The following is a 26985-nucleotide window of genomic DNA, read 5'->3' as shown; positions in this document are numbered from 1 at the left end:
ACAGGGAGAGGCTGTAGGAAAGTGGACCATGTTTGACCCTAAGAGCAGAGACTGTCTTTTTGTTCTGTGTTTAGATAGCATAGGGGTGGCAGATTTTGCCTCTCAGCCCATCAGGACAATCTGCTAGTGGGTAGTGAGCCATTTTGCTGACTTTGACTATCCACAGGCCTGGTCACAACAGCTCCCACCGGTTGCAGTTCACTGCTCTTGGTCAATGGGAGCTGCAGGAAGTAATGGCCAGCACATCTCTGAAGCCCATGCAACTCCCATTGGTGGAAATGATGAACCATGACCCCTAGGATCTGTGGGCAGCCATGCCTGTGGATGGCCAATGTCAGCAAAATGTCTTGCAGCCTGCTAGTGCAGGGGTGGGGAACCTTTTTGGGCTGGGGGTTACTGACCCACAGAAAAATCAGTTGGGGGCCACAAAAACCCCCACCCTCACTGACGTGGCCCCTGACTAAGAAGGAGAGACACTGCTCACGTTTCCCTTGCACACCAGAGCCTGGGGGCTTAGCCTAGTAGATTTTGTGTGCTCAAGCCCCATAGTGGGGCAGTGGAAAGGCACCAGCGCAGGCTGCCTAATGCTGAGGGAAGCCCTGAGCCTCGAGGCCAGATCCAGGCAAGCTGGAGGCCACATCCAGACCCTATCCTGAGGTTCCCCACCCCTGTGCTAGTGGATTACTGTGATGGGCTGAGAGCCAATATTGGCTGAGCCTGGTATAGCACCTAGTATAGTCAGGGCCTTGTACATAACAAGGGGTCCTAGGCACTCTGGTAATACAACTAATTTTTAATAATAATATTGTTTGGCTCTTACTATGTTGGTGACAGCTTTGTTAGGTGCTCAATTAGAGTGATAATTAGTGAGATATATAAATGTGTAAGTAATGTTCTGGCAAATCTTTACTCCCAGAGGGCCCAATCCTGAGATGATGCACATCCCACCACATCCACGCCAATGGAGACTAGCCAATTATAGTTTCTCAGACAATATTTTCAGAGCATCATGAGTGAATGCAAAGTGTGGAGTACAAATAGCAAATGTTGTGAATGCCCCTAGAGTAGACAGAGATCATACTTTTTGCATCATAAAGTTCAGCATCCTACTTTTACCATTGAGAGTTATAGGATTTTGTTATGTTAGTTAGTAATTATTCTTGAGAGAGCAATTAAAAAAGTTATAGTGATTCCTAATTTAAATTTGAGTTTGAGTTCATATTAATTATTTGTATCACATTTACAGCAGGACAGATTGGCTATGTATACACTGGCATGATTTTGCGCAAATACTTTTAACGCAAGAGTTTTTGCGTTAAAAGTATTTGCACAAGAGAGCGTCTACACTGGCATGTGCTTTTGCACAAAAGCATCCGTGCCAGTGTAGACGCTCTCTTCCGCAAGAAAGCTCTGATGGCCATTTTAGCCATCGGGCTTTCTTACGCAATAAATTAACGTTGCCTGTCTACACTGATCTCTTGCGCAAGAATACTTGCGCAAGAGGGCTTATCCCTGAGCGTGAGCATCAGAGTATTTGCTCAAGAAGTACTGATTTTGTACATTAGAACGTCAGTGTTCTTGCGCAAATACTCGCGGCCAGCGTAGACAGGTGGCAAGATTTTGCGCAAAAGCAACTGCTTTTGCACAAAATCTTGCCAATGTAGACACAGCCATTCTGTCATGAAAATCACAACATACTTGATGCTGCTGCATAGGTGAAATATAAAGCAGAATTTGGCTTATTGTATTAGGCCACCACCAGTAATTTAATTATAAATAGTTATTTAGGCCCAGATCCAGAAGAAATTTAGGCACATGCTTCACTTTACATAGTATGATAACATCAGATGCTTTATTTATACTTCTTTCCTGAGCTTGGTTAATAGGTAAATTATATTTTAATTAAAATGAATAAATTCACAAGGTTCTGTAAACAAATACAACAACACATAACACACCAGGCTCCCCTTTAAACATTAGAGGATTATTATATTCTACTGACTTGTGTAAATCAAACATTGTGGGATTCTGTACTTTTATATGAATAGTGGAGATATCTCTGCAGAAATTCATATGCCTAGAAATAACATCCTAGTGCACACCAGACATTACCTACCACATGGATCACTTTCAGAGAAGTAACACAGCTAGGGAAATGGGTACATCCAAGACAGTCATTAAAAGAAGTTAATTGGTGTTGAAAGTGCTGAGCACCTTACAGGATTGAATCTTTCATCGTCATCCATACTTGGAAAAAAAGGGAAATGAGCAAGGAGTGGAGAAACAGTAATGACCAAAGAAATGAGAGAAAACAGAAGGAGAACATGTATGATACAGAGAAAAGTAGAGGAAAAGATGAGAGAAAACAGATGAGGGCAGAAAAAGCCAATAAAGTGAGAGAGACAAGAACACATTGATTTACACAAGGGATGGAACAACTAGTCTGGATAAAATAAAAACCAAAGCATATCTTCAATAAGACTTCAAAATGAACCAAATCTTTGACAAGATTTGAAAAAGTTTAGGAAACTTAAAACTATTGTTAACCTCTTCATCTTGAACTTGGAGGCAGAGATACTGTGAGAGAGGGGATACTTTACTTGTATTGGTGACCCCTCATAGAAGAACTTTGGATAAACATCAAAACATGTATATGTTTATTCACACCAAACCTATTGAGATCTGTCCTTTGCTAATTTACACTTCCTCTTAAAGTTAAACGAAACCTAAAATTGAATATATAAATAAAATACATAAACACACTTTTTTCAAGCAGCTTATCTACAACATCAAATCTCACAACAGTCCAGTGTCATCATTATATATTTTGAGCATAATTTCATGTGTCCTAAAAATACATCATAATTTATATTTGCATGGGGTCTTTTAGCCCAAAGAATCCCAAGGACTTTTGTAATCTGTCTTTAGAACAATCACTTCTTTCATCATTAAAATGCCAGCATTTCTGGAGTACAGTTCAGCAACTTTTAAAGAGCAAACAGCAGTACAGGTTGAACCTCCTAAATCTGGAACTCCCTGGTCTGGCAACATCTGTGGTCTGGCAGGATCACAGATGTTGCTGACCAGAGATCCCTGGCACTTGGGAGTGTGAGCCGATCGGGAGTCCAGCAGCAGGGAGCCTCACCATCAAGACTGGTAAGCCCCATCCCAGGGAGCCCCGACTTGGGTGCAGGGCAGCTGAGGAGTCCTGACCTGGCGTGGCCCAGTGAGGCAGCTGCAGGGTCCATGGGAAACCCTGACCTGGCACGGCAGCAGTGGGGCAGCTGCAGAGCCCTGACCTGGCATGGCAGCAGTGGGGCAACCGTGGAGCCCATCCCTGACAGAAGCTGGGCAGCAGTGGCTGAGGAACTCCATCCCGGAGAGCACTAGCCAGCTGGCAGAAATGGGCCAGAGCCAAGTCCAAGCCCTCTAGCAGCAGTGCTGGAGCAGAGCCATACAGACGGAGGGGCAGTGTCCTGGGAAGCCAGTTGCATGGGACCTCCAGTGATCTATTAAATTCCCTCATTTGGGATGGGTCAGGTCCCATGGATGCGGACCAGAGGGGTCCAACTGTTCTTCCTCCAGGAAAGGAAAGCCAGTAGTTTAAACCAGTTGCACCTAAAGAAGGGGACAAACTGGAAGATTCAGATAAATCCTAAGGTTGATGTAACAACACCATGTCAAATTCATTTGTCCTGTATGTCTTTTTACTTTAGTCATATTTCACTTTCTAAAACTATGGCATGGTCTCCTAATTTCTTCTAAACCATTCTTGATAAATGTTCACCAGTACTCAATAATACAGCTAAAACTGGTGCTGGTTAGATCACAGGGGAGAGGATGCTGGGGAAATAGTTGGTCTAGTCGCCAGACTTTTTTCTCCACAATTCATGCAGAGTACACCTTTAGAGTTTGTTATATTTAAAGAGAATGGAGAAGAGCCAGGGAGAGAATGTTAACACCAGTCTTTGCAAGACGGGATTTTATTATATTATTGTTTGCTTCTTGATACTCTTCATCACCATCTTTGCCTTTTTAACATAGCGGAGAAGGGAGATGATGGAGAAATTATGCTGATTTGTTCTGACTCATAACAAGCAAGGCTTTTCCAGTGTTAGGTTCTCCAATCAAGTCTCCTCAAAGATAGCTATTTCCTGCCTCACTGTGGGTCTCTAATTGGTTTGATAGGTTGCCATAATTTTGCAAATATCTTTGACTAATTGTCTTTGTACTGTGACCTTAAAGTTTAAGCTTTACTGTTTTACAGCTCCATTTTTTATTTGAACTCAAGGTACACAGTAATGTGAAGGAATAGTTAACTACTTAATAAGCATGTACATCTAATGCAAAAAATGTGCTACTGTGATGCGAAAGATACATAGTTAAAATTTAAAATTGGTCAATAAACATCAAAACTATTCAAAATAATTTAACTGAGGGTAGATAAATGTATCATATAAATCATTTGATAAATAAATATTTGGCCAGTTTATTATGCAGCTCATTGAATAATGTGGAAAACATTAAAATAAATGTTTAACAAGAAAATAAAATGTCCAATAATTTAAGAGGCAAAGTGCATCAAATAAATTCTAGATATTATTTGATCAGCTCGTTATCTGATCAGCTCAAATCACAGAAGTCAGAATATGCTAAAATGACTTCTTCCAAAAGCAATCTTAAGTTGGCCATGTTGCATATCCTGTTTGTTATGTTTAATCACCTAAGTTTTTGTGATTTTATCTTTTTACTGTTACCATTGTACTAACACGTAAGTCTATTTGGTTTTTTTTTTAAAGTACAGTTTCCAGGACTGTTCATAAATAAAAATGAAACAAAGAATAGTAAATTAAAAAACAAACTAAATCCATAGCTATTCATCTTGAAGGACTGACAAATCCTCAGGCTACAGGCTTCTTTAAGAAGAAGCTTTTTTTCGGAAGAGATCTTCTGAAAAAAACATCTTCCAAAAGAGAGTGTCCACACTGCAAAAGAGCCTCCAGCCTGAATGGATGCTCTCTCGCATGTAAACTGTGATTGCTATGGATGGAATGGCCACTAGGGCACCTGTGCTTTTTCCTCTTTCCTCTTCTGAAAAAACTCCCTCTTCTCCATCCACACACGTCTTTTGGCAAAAGAACTCTTTCACAAAAAGCCTTCTTCTTCGTGGAATGAGAATTACCAATGCCAGAAAACCCGTATGTTCTTTCAGTTTTCTTGTGGAAGAACGCAATAGCTGTATGGACGTTCCTCAAGTTTTGTTGGGAAAATGGCCGTTTTTCTGACAAAACTCTGTTGTGTAAACATACCCTTAGTCCTTTCCACTGTGTGGAGCATAACCTAGATTAGCTAGAGGATTATCTCCCCGTCTATTTGTGATCACCTAGAACACCTTCCCACTCATAAATATATAACTTCCTTGTGGCAACTATGATAAATTTCATTTGAAAAATCATTTTAGTGAAAAATATTTGGGTTAGAGCCTCAACTGGTATAAATTGGCAATGCTCCATTGACTTCAATTGAGGAAGTGGTCCAAGACAGAAGTTGAATTTGTACCTATCTTTAAATGCATTGTGGCAGGTGAAAATGAAGAACTCACTATTACAACAGCCAGATTTTACAGAACAATAGCAAATACTTTGGAGACTGCTAGTTCATGAACCACAGTTTGAAAACTACTGCTTTTAAGTACTGCTTACAAGCTTTACTGGCTATTTTATGGCAAAGGATTTAAAATGGCAAAACTGTCTCAATAAGCAAATTGTGTGTTTGCTTTAAGCACATTGAAGCCTATTAAATACAAATCCTCAGTCAGGAATAATAAATGTTTTTGAAAGAGCTTACGTAACTCACGGCTGTGTGTACACATACCCCCTCTCCCCCTCCCTATTTCATGAAAATCTCTGAGGACATCCAGTATATTTGGAAAATCAAAATAAAATAAACCAAATAAAACCAAATTTGCTTTTGATGAAAATTGCAGTTGTAAGACCAAATGTTTTGGATAACATGGGCTTCAGATACTCAAACTGGAAAATGAGGATTTAACAGGTATATAACAAATCTTGTGTAATTGGAATATACATCCTCCTTATAATGTGTTCTTGATAGATTACTGGAAGTCGTTCTACTCATGTATCTAATGTATGTTAATATGTTATTTTGGCTGTAACCGTGGAAGACAAGTGTGCAAAAATGTAGGTAAAAGTGGAAATCATGCTTATTTGAATGCACTGCCAATAGTTCCAACATTATAAATATAGCTGCACTTTGCATAGGGAAATATGTTTTTCAGTTCATTCGTAAATGTTCTTGAAATTAAGATCAATCTCAGTTCCCAAGGCAACTGACCACACAAAGATGGACCAGCCAATAATGGGAAACAGCTTTTAAGTGTTTTAACTATAACATATGGTGGAAAAAGTGTTTCTTGTTTCATGCAAGTTAAAAAAATGCTCATGAAGGGGGCTATCCAATATATCACTTCAAATGAAAACAAAAAAATGTATGAAAGAGGTGTGAGCAGCTTAGCTTCACAGGAAACATGCAGTGATCATGTGAGTGAATGAATGAAAGCCAAATTCAGCAAAGTCAGTTGAAAGTGACTTTGGATCCTAGTCTAAATCCTGCCATGCCCCTTTTGTCCGACTTGCCCTTAGTCTATATAGGAAAACATATGCCACCAAAGGAATCCTGTTGCACTGCTGTGAACCTCCCAGCCTCGGATGTACTGTCTTTCTGTCCAGAATCTGCTGGTGGTGCACCTCAAAGCTTCCTTCTCCTGGTACTTCTGGAAAGAGTTATGTCTGCTCTAGGCTTCCGCAGGTGTAATGCCACAGGGCCCCATGCATTAGCATCTTTTGCCTCTTTTTTTTGCAGAGCCTTAATAAAATCCATTTGGTGAAATACTGATCTCATTGAAGTCAATAAGTGTTTAATTAAATACTTATTTAATATCATTTTATTTCCACTTACCTCTGTATTTTCCCTTTTTGTTTCTTGGATTGAGCTCCCCTGTGTATATCTCTATTTCCCATTCTTTCCTGTTAAAAACTGAGAAATATTTATGTAGGAATTCTGGTATTCCTGATTCCTCTGTTATTGCTCTACATCCTCATTTTTCAGAAGTCTTATTTAAGTTTTGATCTTTCCTTTCTATTAGATACCATTGAGGAAAGTGTTTTGTTTCCATTCATTGCTTTAGTCAACTGGTTTTTATTAATTTTTTAATGACTCCTAATCTTCCACTTTTATACCTTGACCTCTACCTTGTTTTCTGCTTTAAGCAATTTTTAAGCAGATCATTTAATTGATATTGGGTTTTTATGAAACTTCATTTTGGTGGCAGTGTTTCTTTTCTATTCAGGCTTTCTTTCTCTATGAGATATTTTTTCTTTTAGATTTTAGTGATAAAGATTGATTTCTTGGTTTCATTGAAGTCAATGGCAAAATTTCCATTGACTTCAACTATACAAACACAGGCCTCCCACACTGCCAACATCTCCCATCTCTTTAGGTACTTTTCTAGGCCCCATCCTTTAAGATGATGAGCAAATGGTGTGAGATACATGAACCACCAACACCTTGTAGGATGGTGTACTTATATTTTAATATTCCTAACAATCTGATAGAACCCATTGTAATTAGCAGTCTCCTCTCTGAAGCATAGTGCCTTTGGGATCTGTTAGAATTTCTTTTCTTTTGCTGAGGAAAAGATAGAGAAAGGGAAAAAGAGAAAAGCAGGATGACAGTGTTATCTAGAGCTAAAATCAGGTCCGAACTTTTGCAGAATCCGTAGCCATTTCCAACACTATATTATAGTATCTAGAGTTTGTAGTATTACTATGAGTATTCCACCTTATTCCATCAACAAAGAAAAGGGATTTATATAGAGTTAACAAACAGACAAAAAATTATACTGATTACAGCACATCATCCTAAGGATCGGAGTTTGTCAATGTACTAAATCCCTAATTACGCAGAATTCTGTACAGCCGATGTGAACATTACTCCATTAATGTCTCTTCTAGCTATAGTGCTCTGGGTGTGAAGTCCTGCTGCTCTGTTTAAATGTAAGCTTGGAAAAGAATGTAGTAATGTCAAGTTTACACCCTGCTGAGCTAGCAAAGTGCCATCTCTCCTCATCTCTTGAAGGGGACCTGTTAGACACTGACATTGTCTGCAAACATCAACATCATCTTGCTGGAGAACAGAAGGACTTCCGCAGAGTGGATTTGGCCTGAGTGTAAGGAGATCTCCAGGTCAGTTTTATTAACTGTTTCAGCCCATTCTTGCCAGAGCGGTAGGGGACAGTTACAAGGGATACCACAGGATTAGGGCTGGGCCAAGTCCCAATGGCAGGTTTGGCTCATTTAGAGCAAGTTGTGGTGCACAGAACACAAGCATGAGGGAGAGGAATGGGGGTGATGCAATGGGCATGGATACCCACAGCAGTTTTTAAGGGTTCTCCTATGGGGTTACCCTAACAAAACAGATTTGCGGAAGAGGTTTACTCTGGTATTTCAGATAGGGCTGTCCCTAGCGGGGCCTAGGAGAACCCCCCACCATTGCCTTAGGTACAGGGCCCAGGACAACTCCCCTATTGCAGGCCCCACTCCTGCCCTGCCTTTGTTCCACCCTGCTCCACTCCACTCCTCCTCCAAGCCTCACCCCTCCTTCTCTTCCTTAACTCCTCTCCTGAGCAACATGAGCTGGGGGATTACAGGAGGCTGGCATGGGGTGACAGTAAGGCTTGCCCCCTTCACTTCAGTGGTGGGAACCAGAGTGGCCCATCAGCCTGCTCCACCTTCCCACCTTCTCCTGGTCTACTGTGCCCCACATCTCTGCAGTGGTGGGAAGTGGAGCAGCTAGGGGCCAGGGCACTCTGCTTCTTGCTGTTGTGGAGAAGTGAAGTGCAACCAGCCAGGAGAGGGCAGCTGGGCCACTCAGGCTTCCACCACCATGGTGAGTGTGGATGGATCATCCCTGTTGCCACCCTGTGCCAGGCCCCTGTAATCTCCCGGGTCCCTACCATCCATAGGATAGTTGAGGCGGCCAGCACAGGGCCCCCTAAAGCACAGCACCTGGGGCAGTCACCCTGAACCGTCCTATGGATGGGACAGCTCTGATTTCAGATCCCCTTTTTGGGAAATAGGACCTTTGTAATATCAAACACTTCAAAGTTAGTAATGGCACTGGGACATACTGTTAAAAAAGAGATTACATGGAAATTAAATAAGAGGAGGATGGCAGGGTCACTTAATAATTACATGTAGAGAACTTACAGGTTTTCCCCTTGGGTAGGTCTTCGAGAAGACCTCAGGGGAATACCGATTATTTAATCATCTTTCAATCCTGTGAGGTGGCTCAATTAGCAATGGAATAGATGCAATGATACATTCTCTGGACCAGAGCCGGCCCACAACATTTTGGCACCTGAGGCGGGGAGCTCAAATGATACCCCCATGCCACCTTTTCTCCTGCCTGCCTGTTATGCCTCTTGTGCCCTTCTTCCTCCAGCACAGCACTCCACCATCTGTGTGCATCTAGAGCAGAGAGAATATATACGCTCCAGCAGCAGACACAATTTTCTACACTCTGGGTCCTAGTGGCACCCTTCCCTCCCCCCCCCCCCACAGGCTACGTCTACACTGGCCCCTTCTTCGGAATAGGCATGCTAATTTCGAACTTTGGAATAGGGAAATGCGTGGGGGATTTAAATATCCCCCGCGGGATTTAAATAAACATGGCCGCCGCTTTTTTTCCGGCTTGGGGAAAAGCCGGAAAAGAGCGTCCAGACTGGCGCGATCCTCCAGAATAAAGCCCTATTCCGGAGGATCTCTTATTCCTACTTCAAGTTGTGGTTTCTTCAAGTAGGAATAAGAGATCATCCGGAATAGGGCTTTATTCCGGAGGATCGCGCCAGTCTGGACGCTCTTTTCCGGCTTTTCCCCAAGCCGGAAAAAAAGCGGCGGCCATGTTTATTTAAATCCCACGGGGGATATTTAAATCCCCCGCGCATTTCCCTATTCCAAAGTTTAAAATTAGCTTGCCTATTCCGAAGATGGTGCCAGTGTAGACGTAGCCACACAGTCTGGCACCTGAGGCGGCTGCCTCAGTTCACCTCATGGTAAGGCCAGCTGTGCTCTGGACTATTCCTCCTTTGAGGTAGCTGTTCATATGGTTAGATCTTGCGGCCTGAGTGCACTAATGATTAAAGTGTGATAACAATTCTACTTTTTGACTGCTACAAGTGCATCCATTTGACTTTGATCTTTGGGGTTTCTCTTTTTTTGAGTGACAATTTTATTTCAACAAGGCTGTGGCCCTATCATGAATGGTGTTGGCTGGGGAAAACTCTCTGCTCTGCCCTCAGCAGGAAGCTGCTGCTATAACTGAGGCTACATCTAAACTGCAGGCTTCTTTTGGAAGAAGTTTTTCTGGAAGAGATCTTTTCTGGAAGAGATCTTCCAGAAAAGCTTCTGTAAGAGAGCGTCCACACAGCAAAAGCGCATTGAAAGAGCGACCTGCTTTTTCACAAGATAGCATCCACATTGACCAGACACTCTCTCACGTTTAAGATGTGATTACTATGGACAGAGTGGCCACCAGGGCATCTGTGCTTTTTCCTGGAGGCCTCTTCTTTTGGAAAAAAACCCTTTCCCCATCCACACATGCTGGCTGTTTTTCTGGAAAAACTCTGTGGTGTAGACATACCCTGAGGGAGATGTGCCTTTTCCCCAGCCAGGCAGCTCCGTGCATGGAGCCCAAAGCCCCTTGCTAAGCAGCTGTGGGGCCGTATTGCTGCACAACTTAGAGAGAACTTTGGTGCTGGTTAAAGGACTGGAACAAGGTGAGGGCAGGTTTAGGGGTTTCTATGAATGGTATGGCTATTCTCCACTTTCTTATTGCCCACTTTAACTCTCCTGTCAGGGGGTGGGAGATTGTAAGGTCCAAGTCATGGGTTGGCTGTGGGACCTGGATGGAAAATGAAGGAGGGCTTATGGAAACCTTGGGTAGTTATATGAATGAATATGGAGTTGCCTGCACTATACACTTGACTTGTTGCTTTGCATAGTCTCTGCAAGAAACAAAGTGCCCTTTGGGTCAGAAGGCAGAATGTTTTGTACTTAGTTCTAAGCAGTATGTTTGTCCTCTTTCTCCCCACCTGCTTAATATTCTTCTGGCATGTAAGTTAACTGCTATATTATCCTTTCTGTTGAACCATTTTTAGATTGTTATGCCATTAAGGAATTCTTGATGTCAAATGCTTTCCTTAGAAATAAACAATTCCATAGACAAGATGTCAGGCTATCATTTGTTTTGTGAATTTCATAAACCACATTATATTTGCTTACTATAAAGGCTGACCTCTCCATTTGCTTATCTCTATCATTATAAATTTTCTTTTCAGGAGTAACCACTTTTAGTACATAATATTTAGGTGTACTGTGGGGATTTTAATGGTATTGTTGGCTTACTGTGGTAAAGATCTAGTTTGAATCCATTGATCTGTGTGATAAAATTCTGTTGAAATAAATGATTTAATGGAAAGACAAAACTGATAGCTATTTAAACCTAACAAAAATGAAATAGCGTGCTACACCCAGATTTTATAGAAGTTAAATATGAGTGATAAGCTCTTCATTGCACACTCTCCAAATTTTAAAATAGAAAACGCTTTTTAATCCCTATTATTACTTTTATGTTTTATGTCAGAAAACTGTCTAGGGATTATATATGTGTGTGTGTGTGTGTGTGTACGAAATAAAGTAATAACAGATGTGTAGTAAACTGAGTTTCCAAAAGGCACATGTTATACTATAAGGGCTCAATTCTGGCCTAAGGTATTCCTGCAAACTTTGTGGGGGAGGGGGTGTATGTGTATGTTGCATGTTAGTGTGGTTATAAAGTTCCATGCTTATCATCTTTCTACTTCTCCTTATTTATGGTGTTCAGGTAACACAATGAGTAATTTTTTAACCTCCAGCCTTGCAACTAGAATCTAGGAGATAAGCTGAATTTCTTCCTTCTTGTGCCACTTTACCAGTAATAATGATCTTCAAAGTCAAATTAATCCTACATCCACAGTTGTCAATACCATGGTCCCTGGCTGAAAGGAAATTAAATAATTTTGGCAAAGATGCACAAAATGGAATGCTATCCAACTTGATCACTTTGTAGTTGTGTTGGTTGTGCAGTGTAGAAGACAGAAAAAAGTATTTCTATCACTAAAGTCTGTAAAAACAGATGACGGTGAGTATATGCAAAAAGCAGGTTTGTTGAGTAAGCAAGTGCTATTTTTATATACTGACTTTTCAGAATAAAACTGCTCTTTAAGGAGGCATACTACTGTATGTGTTCTCTTGGCCTCTTTTCAAATATTATCCATTTATCACTTTGTATCTGTATGCAGAGGGCCACCTATGTTAATAGCAAACTGTACTTTCTGTACATGGATTTGAACTACAGCTACATATTTAAACACTGAAACCTGGTCATGGTTATAGATCTAAACTTCCCTAAGATTTGTCTCCATATTGAGCCAAACTTAAAGCCCTGTATCTAAACACTGCTAATCTGCGGATAAGCTGAAATCTGAATATAGTTAGTAATTTGCATTGTGGGTGTATGTATCTCTGTTTTTCCCTCATAGCTTGTAGAAGTTAGCTATTTTCCTGTGCCAGTACCATTAGTGCCTTTTAGATTGTTTCTGAAAACTTCAAAGTAATAATTTTCTAATCTTTCTTCTATTTGTTAATTTATTTTGCCTATATTTAATTATATTTGCACTAATTCAGTGGATCAGATTTAGGCATAAAATAGATCAAATGTTGAAGAGCTTTTGTAATTACAACAAAACCACCTTTGTAAACAATAATTTTAAAATGAAGGATAAGCACATATTGTAGTCAGTATTTCTTATATTTTGAGTTGCTGTTGCAATTCCAATTGTAACAGAACACAGGAAAATTTCAGACAGGATGCCTGAATCATTATTCATTTAAAAAAAACCCATGAATAATCATTTCAGGTTAAAAAATATGTGTTACAAAAGCCAATAAAATAAAATAAAAAACAATAAAAGATACAAAGCTGAGAATGCCTTTAAACTCCTTGATTCTATGGAAATTGGTGGGGATATTCAAAGTAATAGTTAAGGAAATTTTTGGTCTACTGGGGTCAAGGAAGGGAAGGTCCCTTAATTATGATAGAGATTAATTCCTGGTTTAAATCCCTATTTATTCTGATTTAGTGCTACATCCCATATTAGCTAGATTGATTGTGAGATATAACCATACTTAAATCAGAAAAAGTAACCTGTAATTTTTGGGGCGGGGGAAAATACCACATAGATTTCTTTTATGTGAGTAGATAACGTATATAATATTATATTACGTTAAAATGTACTTAAAAACGATGAATAAAAGTAAATGATACCACTGGCATTGTTCCCCACAAGTATTGCATATGCTTTGAAATGATTGGGATCAACTTCCTGGGCTTCATTGGTCTTTCATCTGCACCTGGGTTCAGCCACGTACTTGAACTTACGTAATGGCCAGTGCCATGGTGGCTTCTCAGATGTTCTTTCTTTGAGATAGTGTCTTAGTAAATAGCAGTACATTACTCCAAAGTAAAAAAGGGCCCTCTTGGATCAAAAAACAGATATATTAGAAATAAGGCTGTCAAGTAATTAATAAAAAAATTAATCGTGACTGTGTGATTTAAAAAATCACACTGTTAATAATAGAATACCATTTATTTAAATATTTTGGATGTTTTCTGTATTTTCAAATATATTGTATATTTCAGTTACAACATGCAATACAAAGTTTAGAATACGTACTATATAATTATTTTTATTAAAAATACTTGCACTGTAAAAATAAAAGAAATCATAATTTTCAGTACTTCCATTACAAGTATTGTAGTGCAATTTCTTTATCATGAAAGTTGAACTTACAAATGTAGAATTATGTATAAAAAATAACTACAGTTAAAAACAAACAATGTAAAACTTTAGAGCCTACAAGTCCACTCAGTCTTCTTGTTCAGCCAGTTGGTGAAACAAATAAGTTTGTTTACATTTGCAGGAGATGCTGCTGCCCTCTTCTTCTTTACTATGTTACCTGAACAGGCATTCACATGGCACTAATGTAGCCAGCACTGCAACATATTTATGTGCCTGATCTGCTAAAGATTCATATGCCTTGATGCTTCAACCACCATTCCAGAGAGCATGCTTCTGTGCTGATGATGGATTCTGCTTGATAATGGTCCATAGCAGTGTGGACCAACACCCGTTCATTTTCATCATCTGAGTCAGATGCCAGCAGAAGGTTGATTTTCTTTTCAGGTTTGGTACTTTCCACAGTGAGGTGTTGCTCTTTTAAGATTTCTGAAAGAATGCTCCACAGCTCCTCCCTCTGACATTTTGCAAGGCATGTCAGATTCTTAAAGCTTGGGTTGAATGCTGTAGCTATAGTTAGAAATCTCACATTGGTACCTTATTTGTGTTTTATCAAATCTTCAGTGAGAGTGTTCTTAAAATGAATATGTGCAGTGTCATAATCTAAGACTGCTATAACATGAAATATAAGGCAGAATGTGGGTAAAACAGAGCAGGAGACATACAATTATCTCCAAAGGAGTTTAGTGACAAATGTAATTCATGCATTTTTAATGAGTGTCATCAGCATGCGCGCATGTCCCCTGGAATGGTAGCTGAAGCATGAAAGGACATATAAATGTTTAGCATATATGGCATTTAAATACCTTGCTATGTTGACTACAAAAGTGCCATGCAAACATCTATTGTCACTGTTGGGTGACACTGTAAATAAGCCGGCAGCATTATCTCCCATAAATGTAAACAAATTCGTTTCTCTAAGTGATTGTCTGAACAAGGAGTACTTACTTGATAAAGAGATAACACTACAGCACTTGTATGAGGTGAATTGAAAAATACTATTTCATTTGTTTGGCATGTTTATAGTACAAATATTTGCAGTAAAAGTAATATGAAGTGAGCACTATATACTTTGTATTCCATGTTGTAATAGAAATCAATATATTTGAAAATGTAGAAAAATATTCAAAAATATTTAATAAATTTAAATGGATATTGTATTTTTAAATTGCAGTTATTAAAACTACAATTAATCATTCATGTTTAATCTCAAATAATTTTTGAGTTAGTTGCATGAGTTAACTACAATTAATCAACAACCCTAATTAGAACTAAAGGGTTGTATATATTCAGAAAAAGGTGGCAGTGGATAACTGAATAAATAATACTTAGTGCTTATATAATGTTTTTTAGTGACTAAAACAGTGGGCTTTGATTCTTTTTCTATTCATTGTCCAGATCTTTCCTTATAATCACTGCATTACTTTAAGCAAGTCAGGGTACGACTACACAGCAACATTATTTCAAAATAACTAGTGTTATTTCTAAATAACTTAGTCCATGTCTACACAGCAAGCAGTTATTTTGAAATAATGTAATAATACTGTCAAGCTGGAGGACTTCTTACTCCGACTCCCGGAGCCCTCATTGTACGAGGAGTAAGGGAAGTTGCAGGAAGAGTGCTCTATTTCTAAATAATTACTTTGTGGACGCTCCCAATTTTGAAATAAGCTATGCAATTAATATAGCTCAATTTGCATAGCTTATTTCAAGTTAAGCCCTGCTGTGTAGACCTTAGTTACCTGCTACGATACATGTGTGGAATGGGTATAATAATGTCTATGTTAAAGTGATGGTGGGCTGCATTCTAGCTATCCTTATTTCCATTAGCTGAGGTTGTGGACCATTTAATTTCTTGGTTAACATTTATTAAGAGCTTTGAATCTTATGGATAAAAACTGCTACTTTCTCATAGTCAATGTGAATAATTGATGTTTCTAAAGCACTCGGTTCAGAAAAAATGTGGATTTCCTTTTTCAGTTATACTAATTACCATCCTTAAATGTTTTCTGTAGGTTGTTGTCCTGGCTCAGTCTTAAATTATAAACTATGTTCAAGCAAAGTGGTCATTTATGTCAATTTAGCCCTTTCTCTGGAGATATTTGGCTTTGTTTGGTGGCGCATCCAGATGAATTTCTGGCTTGGGTACTTCTTTGCGTGTCTTCTGGGAGAACAAATATTTGGGAGCATGCTTCCCATGTGCTATAAAACCTCAAAAATAGAATAGAAGAATAAAAAGGAACAAGATCAAGTAAATGGTAAAATCTCTATAATAGCTAGCATCTGCATACTGTTGAGGAGGGGGAAGAACACATGCTTGATGTTTTCTCTAGGACTACATCCAACTGAAAGCCATCCCATGGCTTCTCTGCAGACAGCAACATACCCAAATTGAATGTATTAATCCTATAGGGAAATCTGTATTGTGGGACAATAATTAATCTCTTTAAATTTCCAGCCACATGCTCCACTGCTTGTGCCATCAAATGAAAGGAGGGGCTCCTTTGTCTCAGAGGAGGTGGTGCCACGATAGCTGTAAAGTGAAGTGAACTCCACAACCCTACTGCTCAACATTTACACCACAACTCTACATCATTACCCACCACGATACACGTGTGAAATGGGTATATTAATGTGATATACACCACAACCCTACTGCTCAAGATTTAAAAATTAGTGATACAGCAAAAGTAAAGCTAGAGCAGGGAATCCCTGGAATCGTTTCAGTGAATACTTTTATACCTAATAATTATGGCTCCATATGACACTAGATAACAGACAACAAGTCTCTTTCTGTATTTTTTTTCTTTAGAGAGGGAAGGGAGGGGTGGAGAAACATATGAGTAATAGTTATGATATAAAACTCAGATCTGTCCAGACAATAGCAATTCCATCTAAAGTCTAAGAAATATCTTAGTAATAGATTTTACTTTCTGTTACACCCATGCAGCCCAGCTGGCTTCAATAGGGTTGGACTACTGCATCTGACAGATAAATTTAGCCCCTAGTGCACTATTTACTGGATCCAATTTGTACTTCTTATTGCCCCTCCAGATAAGATAGTAATATCCTCAGTCTTAATCTTGGATCCAGTCTCTGTCTCCAGAGCCTTTTTGAATATTTTTGTTGGGACTGTAAGAAAGTGTTTTGACATTCATCATAACCAGAGCCTGTCAGATGTGATATATTATTGAGCATAGATATGACCTGAGGAATTAGGGATGGATAACAAGATGATTCTTTAGAATACACCCAAATGTAACTTTATGGAGGGGGAGTTTCTCTGTTATGTTCTGATCCATACATATTTTGGCTGAAGCTGGCCATAGAATTGCCATGGCATGGATGAATTCACTTTGGTGAAAACTCAGTGAGGTGGCTCATGGGCCACCTATGCTACCCCCACGCTGGTGTAATGAGTGTCTTTGAGGGAGGGTAGGTCTCTTTGTTATGCAGATCCTTCATTAGCACAAGATAACCAGGATGCTCTTGCTGATACTTGCCCAGGCCAGCACAGGATCAGGGAACTGTAACCTGCTCTCAGACTGTTCCCACATCACTTACCTAAACAAAACTTGGGACCAGAGAAAAATTGAGCTTTACATAAGGGCAGGGGAAAAGGAATGGATCTTCAAGGCTCCCCACCCTCTTGATGAAGTGGAGCCCAGTTGCTTGATCAGAGATCTGCATGGTGGTCAGCTTCTAAAAGGTTTTGCAAATGACAGTTGTCCAGTTGTCCAAACCAAGGAGATTGGGAGTTTACAAGGATCATAGCTACCACAAGGTTTGGTGTGCATTCAGAGAAAATGTATTATCTATGGATTTGAATCAAACACATTACTCATGACAACAACCCCATCGCTATCTTGGTTATATGGATGGAGTTATGTAGACAGGGGTGTTTTGTCACTTACCTAGGCCATAGAAGGAGTCACTGCCATAGCTGGACACAGAGAGGAGGAGTCACTTGCTTTCAGTTCCCCAAGTAGTCCATTAGACCAGGTGCATTATACCTTAATTTCTTGTTTATAAATATCATATTGGTTGTTCAGCAGAGGAACCAGCTTAGATTCATGTTAAAAGGTTTGAGAGAGAGTGACTGTAGTGCTTGTAGTAGCAGTTTATGGAGCACTGAAATCCATTTCCATGGGAGTTCCCCCCAAAATCAATGAACCTGCAGACATGGTTTTCTTGGAGGCCAAAGACAAGCCATGGGCTGCTTTACACATGGGGTGCATCTACACTGCACCATTATTTCAAGATAATTAGCGTTATTTTGAAATAACAGTGTGAGCGTCTACACAGCCATCCCATTATTTTGATATAATTTCAAAATAACAGATGACTTATTCTGAAATCTGTAAACCTCATTCTATGAGGAATAATGCCTATTCCAAATTAGCTATTTCAAAATAAGGCATGTGTAGATGCTCCACTGCTTCTAAGTTATTCCTCCCCAGTGCCTCCTGGGACTCTAAATCGAGATAGCGCATCTACATTAGGGAAGCCTGCCTCAGACTAATTTTGAGGTTTCCCTGCAGTGTAGACGTGCTATTTCAAAATAAGCTATTTCAGAATAACTATTCAAGAAGGGTATGTCTACACTACAGCATTATTTCAAAATACCTTATTTCAAAATAGTTATTTCAAAACTACACACAAAATGCATTTCGAAATAGCATTTTGCTATTTCGAAGTAGCACATCCATACTGATAGGACGCTGAATCGCATTTAAGGCCGGCTGGAACCAGTTCTGGCAGGGCATCAGGTCAGAAGATACCTTGTGTGGCTGTTGTCTGAGTAGCCTGTATGAGACCTGTGCTTAAAGGGACCCACCTGAACAGCCGGTTCTAAGGTTTCCCTGCTTGCTTGTCTACTTTGCTGAGGGACAGCAAAGCATTTTTTTCTCTGCATGCTCTGGTTGCCCTCACTCAGTATACCACAGCACTCTTCAGCATGGAGCCGGAGCCGCCCCTGGGCACTCTGTTGCTTCTCCTGGATGTGTTGCTGTAAGCCTGGCAGCACGTTCTGCAGGCAGTAACAGTGTCCCTGGTGTGCCCCACTGAGGGCTTGTGCCTCATTCCTCCCTCACGTCCTTCCACTTACCCCTCCCTAACTCCCCTTCCTGCTGTACAATAAAAGACACATGTTCATTACAACAAAGCCTTTTTATTGAACAAAACTGGGGTGGGGGAGGAATGAAACTGAGGTGAGACTGGGGAAAGAAGGTGGGAGATGGGAAGAGGGAGGTTGGGAGAGGGGAGGGGAAAGCCTGGGAGGAGGGAGCTGGCAGGGGGAGGCAAGTGAAGGAAGGGGGAGGAGAAACTCAGGGCTTAGGGTTGGGGGTCTCACCAGCCCAACTGTCTCCCAGCACCACTGGTGCGGGGGCCTCGGCATCCCTGGGGATTTGGGGAGGGTGGAGAGGAAAAGAGGGAGGGGGAGAAGGAGTGGGAGGAGGAGTGGTAGCTGGGGAGGCAGCGGGGGCTGGAGCAGCAGGAGGCAGCAAGCTCTGCCCCAGGGTTGATGACCACCTGGGGGGCACGGACCATCCTTCCCCCCAGGATGCAGTCCACGGCATCAAAATAGGGGCGGAAGTCTGGGTCTGCCCCTGGTTGGGACCTGCCCCCTGTGGCCCTGGCATACGCCTGCAGCAGCTCCTTTATTTTCATGCGAGCCTGCACCTGGGTTCGCATGTGGCCTTTGGTGGCCAGGCTGGCAGCCATCCACCTGTAGACGCTTGTGTTCCTCTGTTTAGTGCCGAGATCATGGACATTGGAGGCATCCCCCCAAACCTGAATTAGGTCCCTGATCTCCGCACTGGACCAGGCAGGTGCCCGCCTTTTCCGGCCCCTGACAGGCTCCTGGGAGCTGGCAGACTGGTCCTGGGGAGTGGTGGAGGGCAGGCTGGCACTGGCTGCCTGGCCCATGCTGGGGCCACTGGGTCAGGTGCAGCGACTGCTGGCTTTGGGCTGGCAGGCTTGGAGCTGGCACAGGCACTGTGGCCAGAGTCTACCCCTTTAAGGGCTTGGGGGGGGTGAGGGGGAGAAGTTTTCTTGGTTGTGCCCAGAGTGGCTACCAGGGCACCCTGGGAAGGGCTAGAGGCCCCCTATTTCGAAATAAGCATCTACACAGCGCTTATTTTGAAATTGAAATTGTGCTATTCCTCATGGAATGAGGCTTACCAATTTCGAAATAAACCCTCCACTATTTTGATTTAATTTTGAAATAGCAATTTGGCTGTTATTTTGAAATAACTTTGCTGTGTAGACATACCCAAATAGTTTATTTCAAAATCAGTGTGCAGTGTAGACGTACCCTTTAGTGAGAGTGATAAATAACTAGTGATTTTTTGAAAGAAAATAGGGACCAACTTTCTAGCCTAGCAATAAAATTATACTATTGTTTGTATTTTGCAAAGAAAAGGGCTAAGTGTTTTTTTATTAAAATGCAAAAGATAAATTAGATTGCTTGATATTCCAGTTAGTTATCCCCAAATTTGGAGGTATGAAAGGAAGAGGAAGTAGTGGTAGGCTTAGTGGCCTTCAAAGGCTAGTTCTATGTGCAATATGCTGAATCATACTAGCAAAAGTTTGCCACAGTTTGTAAAGTCACCTTATTGTTTTGTGGAGGGGGATGCGGTATTGGGTCTGGTGTGAAATACATTAATCCACGTTGATGCTTACCCTCTGCATTTTCAAAAGCAGGATATCTCATTATTTTTCCTTTTTGCTAAATTGTAGAAAAGCATTTTGAGATATTTACTCTAACTTATAATATCAGCTATCTCTGATGGAACAGTTCTGAATGCCACTGTCCCCCCCACCCTTTACAGTTAGTATCATTGTAATTCAGTATCTCTTTCTTTAGTCTGGAGGTTTCTGTGTATGCTCTTTGTTAAGAGGGTTTTATATATATATATATATATATATATATATATATATATATATATATATATATATATACACACACACTATCTTTTTAGCCAGTGCTAAATATTGATGCCATTAAGTATAGTTGCCCGACACATCCAATTGTAAGATGCTATTTTCAGTTGCTTATAACTTTCCCATACTTCAACCATTTGAACTGAAATTTTCCATGCTGCATTTCTGCTTTGGTTTGAATTTTGGGGGGAAGTTTGAGCAGAAATGATTTAACTATGTCTGAGAACATTGCTCAGATGTGACCTGTCTGCCTCTTCATCAGTGGGGCTGAGCCAAATGAGAGCAGCACTATGGTCCCATGTGCCAGGTTGCAACACCTGGAGCAGGGATCTGGACCCAGACCTGCAGGACTACAGCTGCAGGAGTTGCAGGGTGCATTTTTCATTTTACGCCATTTTCTGTGTTCTGTACTTTGTGTTATTTTGCTTTTGTGATTAACGTGTTGCTTTACTCATGCGCCTTCCTCACAGAGGCATGTTCAGTCCCAGGACTGAGCCTGAGCGGCACTTCCCCTTCCAGTTTTATTTGTTGTGCTCTCAAGGCTGCCCCTGTTGGCATCCTGTCAGCTTGGAGAAGGCATATGCAGCCTGACTGGAACACAGAGTGGTGAGAAACAGGGTGGCGATGGTAAGGTGGTAGGAAAGGTGTGGTGCTGTAGAGCAGAAGCTTGAGGGCATGGGAGTATAAGGGAGAAGGGAGTTAGAAGCAGGACCAGGGCTGGAGCTTCATGTCATCCCTACTTCATTCAGTGTGCAGGATGCACAATATTTGGGAAGTGAATCTGGGGCTGTGCAATAAAAGATGCTGATGTCTCTAAGTTCTCTGTTTCATTTGTTGCAGAAGTTGGAAGGTGTGTGGTGAATGAGACAGTGATCATGGACTTAAATTCTGTATCATAATAAATATGCACAAGGGGCTGGATTAAAATTGCACAAGCATTTCCTAACCTTTGGCTCCTTGACTTTGCACAGTTAATGTTCTTTCACAGAGGATATGTCTACATTGCACCGTAACTCAAAATAAGATACGCAATTTGAGCTACGCAAAATGCCTATCTTTTTTCTATGCTATTTCGAAATAGCTTATTTCGTCCTTTGGCACTATCTACACTGTGCCAGATTCTGAAATAAAGTGCTGTTCCAAAACATCCCTTACTCCTTGTAGAATGAGGTTCATAGGGACATCAGAATAGTGAGTCTAAAATAACAGGCTTGCTGTGAAGACATGGATAGCTATTTTGAGATACTCCGGTATCCCAAAATAGTGTTGCAGTGTAGATGTAGCTACGGCTTTTTGAAAGCGTAATTCTATATTTCTTGAGTTTTTGTGGAATTTTCTGTACACTTGGATTGTATTGCTTCGGTGCAATCTCAATAGAATAAGCATAGCAGGCCTGCGGTAAAGTTGAACTATCCTCTTTTCTAAAATGGTGGCAATGAAATTCTCTAGTTACCTGAGCCTATTACATTCGTTATTTGGATAAAACTCCCATTGCTCTCAACTCAAGTGGAGTTGTAGGAGAGTAAAGAGTGCAGGATACTGTCTCTTCTGGTAAAAGTAATGTTGAGGAATTTGGAACAAAACAAAGGAAATTGAAGGGCAGAAGCAATAATCACATAGAATGGAAGAGAACCTGTATTAGTTTAATTTATTTAACATAAAATCTAAATCCTTAACACGCTCTTTTTTTTCATATGTGCAGCATAAATACGGAAGAGCATATGTAATTTGAAATAAGGCAGGTATTACCATATATAGTGTATAAGGATAATCAGTTTTAAGAAAATTTAGATTCAATTCTTAATTAATATAATTGATTTTTAATATTATTGAAAGCCTTCCGAATTAAACACAATCAACAATCATAAAGTATGTGTTTGAACCTGTTATTTTTTTAAGCCTACTATGGGTATGAATCCTGAAAAAGTAAAGTCAATGAGAATATTTGTGAATCCAGTTTGACCTTTACCATTTATTTAATAAATTTGCTTTAAAGAAATCTTTAGATGCTGATAAAAGGTACACTAAATTCTAACAAAAATACATGATGGAAAGAGTTAAAAAACTAGAACATTTGGGAATGTGAAGCATTGAATTATCTGACTGAAACCAGCAGGGGTTGCTGTCACTATTTTGTGGTTGTCACATTCCTGCTATGCTTGACCCTGGAAAGGCTTGACAATGTAGCCTGGATCTGATTAAGGGAATTTCATGTTTTTCCTTTGCTAGAGTCACCCCCCACCTCGACAAACATTTTAAAATGTTAAGGAAAAAAATGTTTGGAAAGCAAACATTTTCCCAAAAGAAATTTATAGTTCAAATTTACACCAAGTTCACACTCACTGGAGCAGTCCAGGTTTCCACTGAGGCTTTGAATATTCTCTGTAAACCATTATTCACTCCCCTGGAACAGGCAGCTTTTTATAGGCAGTGGGATAAAATAGGTACAGATGTGTGGGTAATAGTAGAGGTTTTTGAATGTACCTGTACTTAAAAAAGAATAGAAAATTGGAAGAGAAAAGGAATAAATACAGAGATGGGTAAAATAGATTTTTTTCAACTAAATATAACGATGGTGAATTTAACTAAAGGAAAATATTAATATTTTTTGATGCACAGACTTTTGTTTTCATCTAGCAGATTTTGGGGATCACGCCAAGCAGTGTGCTTAATGAAAGTATGAGCTGTAGTTTGTAACTGGCTGTCTTTTTTATTCTGCAGGACTGTGATTATGCCAATTGCGAATGAGTTTGATCCAGACATTGTCCTAGTATCAGCTGGATTTGATGCTGTGGAAGGCCACGATGCTCCATTAGGCGGGTACAAAGTCACAGCTAAATGTATGTATAGTTGGAAAGTGGTTATTTTCTCTGGTCTGCTAATTTCTTCTGGAAGGGCCTTTATTTTAGGAACAAATTTTGCCCTCATTTATATGCATATAACTCTATCTAATTGTCCAGGTGCAACAGATAGAAGAATTTGGCCCTGAGTTAATATACATCTGGAGCCATACTGGAACCACTTGAATATAATATGAATACAATTGTTTCTTAGTTTTTCTAGCTCATTCCTTTCTGCAGAGCCTCTTGGCATGTTTTTGTCTAGGTTTGAAAGCTTTATTTTGCTGGCATTCAAATAACATTTTGGAGATTTCCCACTCTTTTTCAACTGGCCCAACTTCCAAATGCAGCAATAAATTAGTTATTTTTAAACTCTGTTGAATATGTTAAATTTAGAGGCTTTATTCTGATCTCCCAATGTTTTTATAGCACTATAAGCCACTGACTTCAAATGAATCACTCCTGATTTACACCGTTGTTCATGAAGGCCAAGATTTTTCTAAAGAAACCAGTGAATTTTGGTGCTTCAGTTTCTGTATACTCAACTTAAGCCCCCAAAGGAGCCTGATTTTTAGGTGGGTGCTTAGTTGTTTCCAAATATTAGGTTTCTTTGCCCCTGAGCCCTGAGCTTAGAATGGCCGTACTGGGTCAGACCAAAGGTCCATCTAGCCCAGTAGCCCGTCTGCCGACAGCGGCCAACACTAGGTACCCTGGAGGGGATGGACCGAAGACAATGATCAAGCCATTTGTCTCGTGCCATCCATCTCCAGCCTTCCACAAACAGAGGCCAGGGACACCATTCCTACCCCCTGGCTAATACCACTCCATGGACCCAACCTCCATGACTTTATCTCACTTCTCTTTAAACTCTGTTCTAGTTCTAGCCTTCACAGCCTCCTGCAGCAAGGAGTTCCACAGGTTGACTGTTTGCTTTGTGAAAAAGAACTTTCTGTTATTAGTTTGAAGCCTGCTACCCATTCATTTCATTTGGTGTCCTTTAGTCCTTCTATTATGGGAACTAATGAAGAACTTTTCTTTATGCACCCTCTCCACACCACTCATGCTTTTATAGACCTCTATCATATCCCCCCTCAGTCTCCTCTTTTCTAAGCTGAGAAGTCCCAGTCTCTTTAGCCTCTCTTCATATGGGACCTTTTCCAAACCCCTGATTATTTTAGTTGCCCTACCCTCTCCCACCCTTTCTCTTCCCCTCTCCCACCTTCTTTTCCCAGTCTCCCTGAGTTTTGTTCAATAAAGACAGTTTCTATTTTTGAACACACGTGTCCTTTATTTTGTACATCAGGAAGGGGGACTAGGGAGGGGTAAGTGGAAGGAGGTGAGGGAGGAATGGGGTATGAACCCCCAATGGGGAGGACTGGGGTGGCTCTGCGGGCTACCCGGGGTGGAAGCTCTCTTGCAGCCCCCCGATTCACACCCCCCCCCGGATGGCAGCCTGCGGCAAGTGCAGCCGGGCTGATGGCCGAGTGCTGTGATGTGCCCAGTGTGGGCACTCAGGGCACTCCAAGCCAGGACTGCTTTGCAAGCGGGGAACCCCTGAGAACTGTCTGTCTGGGGTGGGGATTGGGTCCCTTTAAGCACAGCCCTCGGCTAGCCTGAGGCAGCAGCTCCACACTCTAAGTCCTAATCTGATGCCCTGCCGGCACTGCTTCCGGCCATCCTTAACCTCAGTTCAGGGTTCACTCAATGTGGACATGCTAGTTCGAATTAGCAAAACGCTAATTCGAACTAGTTTTTAAGTCTAGATGCGCTAATTCGAATTAGCTTAGTTCGAATTAACTAATTCGAACTAAGTTAGTTCGAATTAGTGCTGTAGTGTAGACGACCCTCAGAGACTCTTTCTCCTGCAAGCACTGGTAGTCATATTTTACAATTCCTACATTTAGAATTATCATGGTTTGTGACCCCACAACAGCCAAATTAGTTACAATACACAAAATTCCATTCTAACAATTGACCATCCATCAGGCCTATAACACTGACTGAACTGGATTTACATAACCAAACCCAGGATTTCTTTCCCATTCCAGCATGAGCTGTATTTACATATCAACAGTTGAATACCTTGCAGGGCTGAAGAACTGAGTGAGCATAGCCACACTCAAGACTCCTTTCCCCTTTCAGCAATAAGACCCTGCTTACATCTAAAAGACTTGTAAAACATGTATAATATATCCAAGCACACAGAGAAATTTTAACATGTATTATATTTGAAGATTATTACCAGACCACCTCAAGACTAAAGATGCCCAGTGTTTTAACTTTTCCTCATAATTATTGCTCTCTTCTAAATACTTTTTCAATTTATCCACATCTTTCCTAAGGTGTGACACCCAGAAATGGACAGTGTACTCCTTCTGAGTACTCACCAGTGCTGAGTAGAGTAGGACAGTCACCGCCTATGTCTTACATGCGTCACTCCTGTTAACACAAACTAGAGTAGTGGTTCTCAACCTCTGGGCCTCATGCAGGATATGTGTGTGTGTTTCTGCTTTGGCTTTTACCCTAACTGAGAGGATGGACAGGAACATACCTTACACCTCCAATTCATTTGCCGTCACTCTCAAAGTCTTGTAGTCACTGCTGGTCTGCTCAGGGTCATATTGTTAGTGCCTGCATGAATGAGTGATAGTGAGCTTCAGCAGCCTTTCTTGTTGTATCAGATATGGGCTTCAGGCAGGCAGCACTCTTCCTGGGACATCATAACAGATGAGCATGATGGATGCTTCCACCTCCCTCAGAATGGAGTCCCCAGCCACAAGCACTCCTCCTGTTAGGCATTGTGTCCATGAGCCTCTCAAGTTTCATGGCAGATAGCCTGCATTCCAAACAACTCAAACCCAGAATCCTAGTAGATGCCTCTAAGGTCAGGATGCCTATTTGGCTAGATCTCCCACAGGTGCAGGAAAAGAAATAGCTAGCAGTGGTGTTGGCAAGACACCATTTTCTTCCCATAATGGGTTGTTCCTTGTGAAGCTACCTGAAGATTAAGGAAAGGAAAAACAAAACCAAAAAAGTAAAAAAAAAACCTTCTCTCCACTGGGGTAACTCAGCTGGCTAATTCCAGCTGCCTTCGTCTATCCAGCTATGTGTCCAATCAATGTGCTCTGTCACAGCTGTTTATTTTGGGAAGCATATTTAATGTAAAGCCTGTATTAATGCAATCACACATTTTTGCATGTTACTTTGTTTAAATTAAGTGTAGTC

At 40.7% G+C, this 26985-nt stretch overlaps 1 protein-coding gene across 8 annotated transcripts in view; it reads left to right on the top strand.

The window, feature by feature from the left end:
- The window catches only part of HDAC9 (histone deacetylase 9), a 705078-nt gene that overhangs the window by 602265 nt on the left and 75828 nt on the right, over positions 1-26985 (top strand). For all 8 annotated transcript variants that reach the window (XM_075922252.1, XM_075922250.1, XM_075922247.1 and 5 more), the window contains one exon: positions 23642-23760. In XM_075922252.1, coding sequence (XP_075778367.1) covers positions 23642-23760 — 119 coding nt within the window. The remainder of the gene's footprint in view (positions 1-23641; positions 23761-26985) is intronic.

This window comes from Pelodiscus sinensis, chromosome 2 (genome assembly GCF_049634645.1).
Source record: "Pelodiscus sinensis isolate JC-2024 chromosome 2, ASM4963464v1, whole genome shotgun sequence".
In the NCBI taxonomy this organism is placed as follows: Eukaryota; Metazoa; Chordata; order Testudines; family Trionychidae; genus Pelodiscus; species Pelodiscus sinensis.
This window is presented reverse-complemented; position numbering and strand designations above follow the sequence as displayed.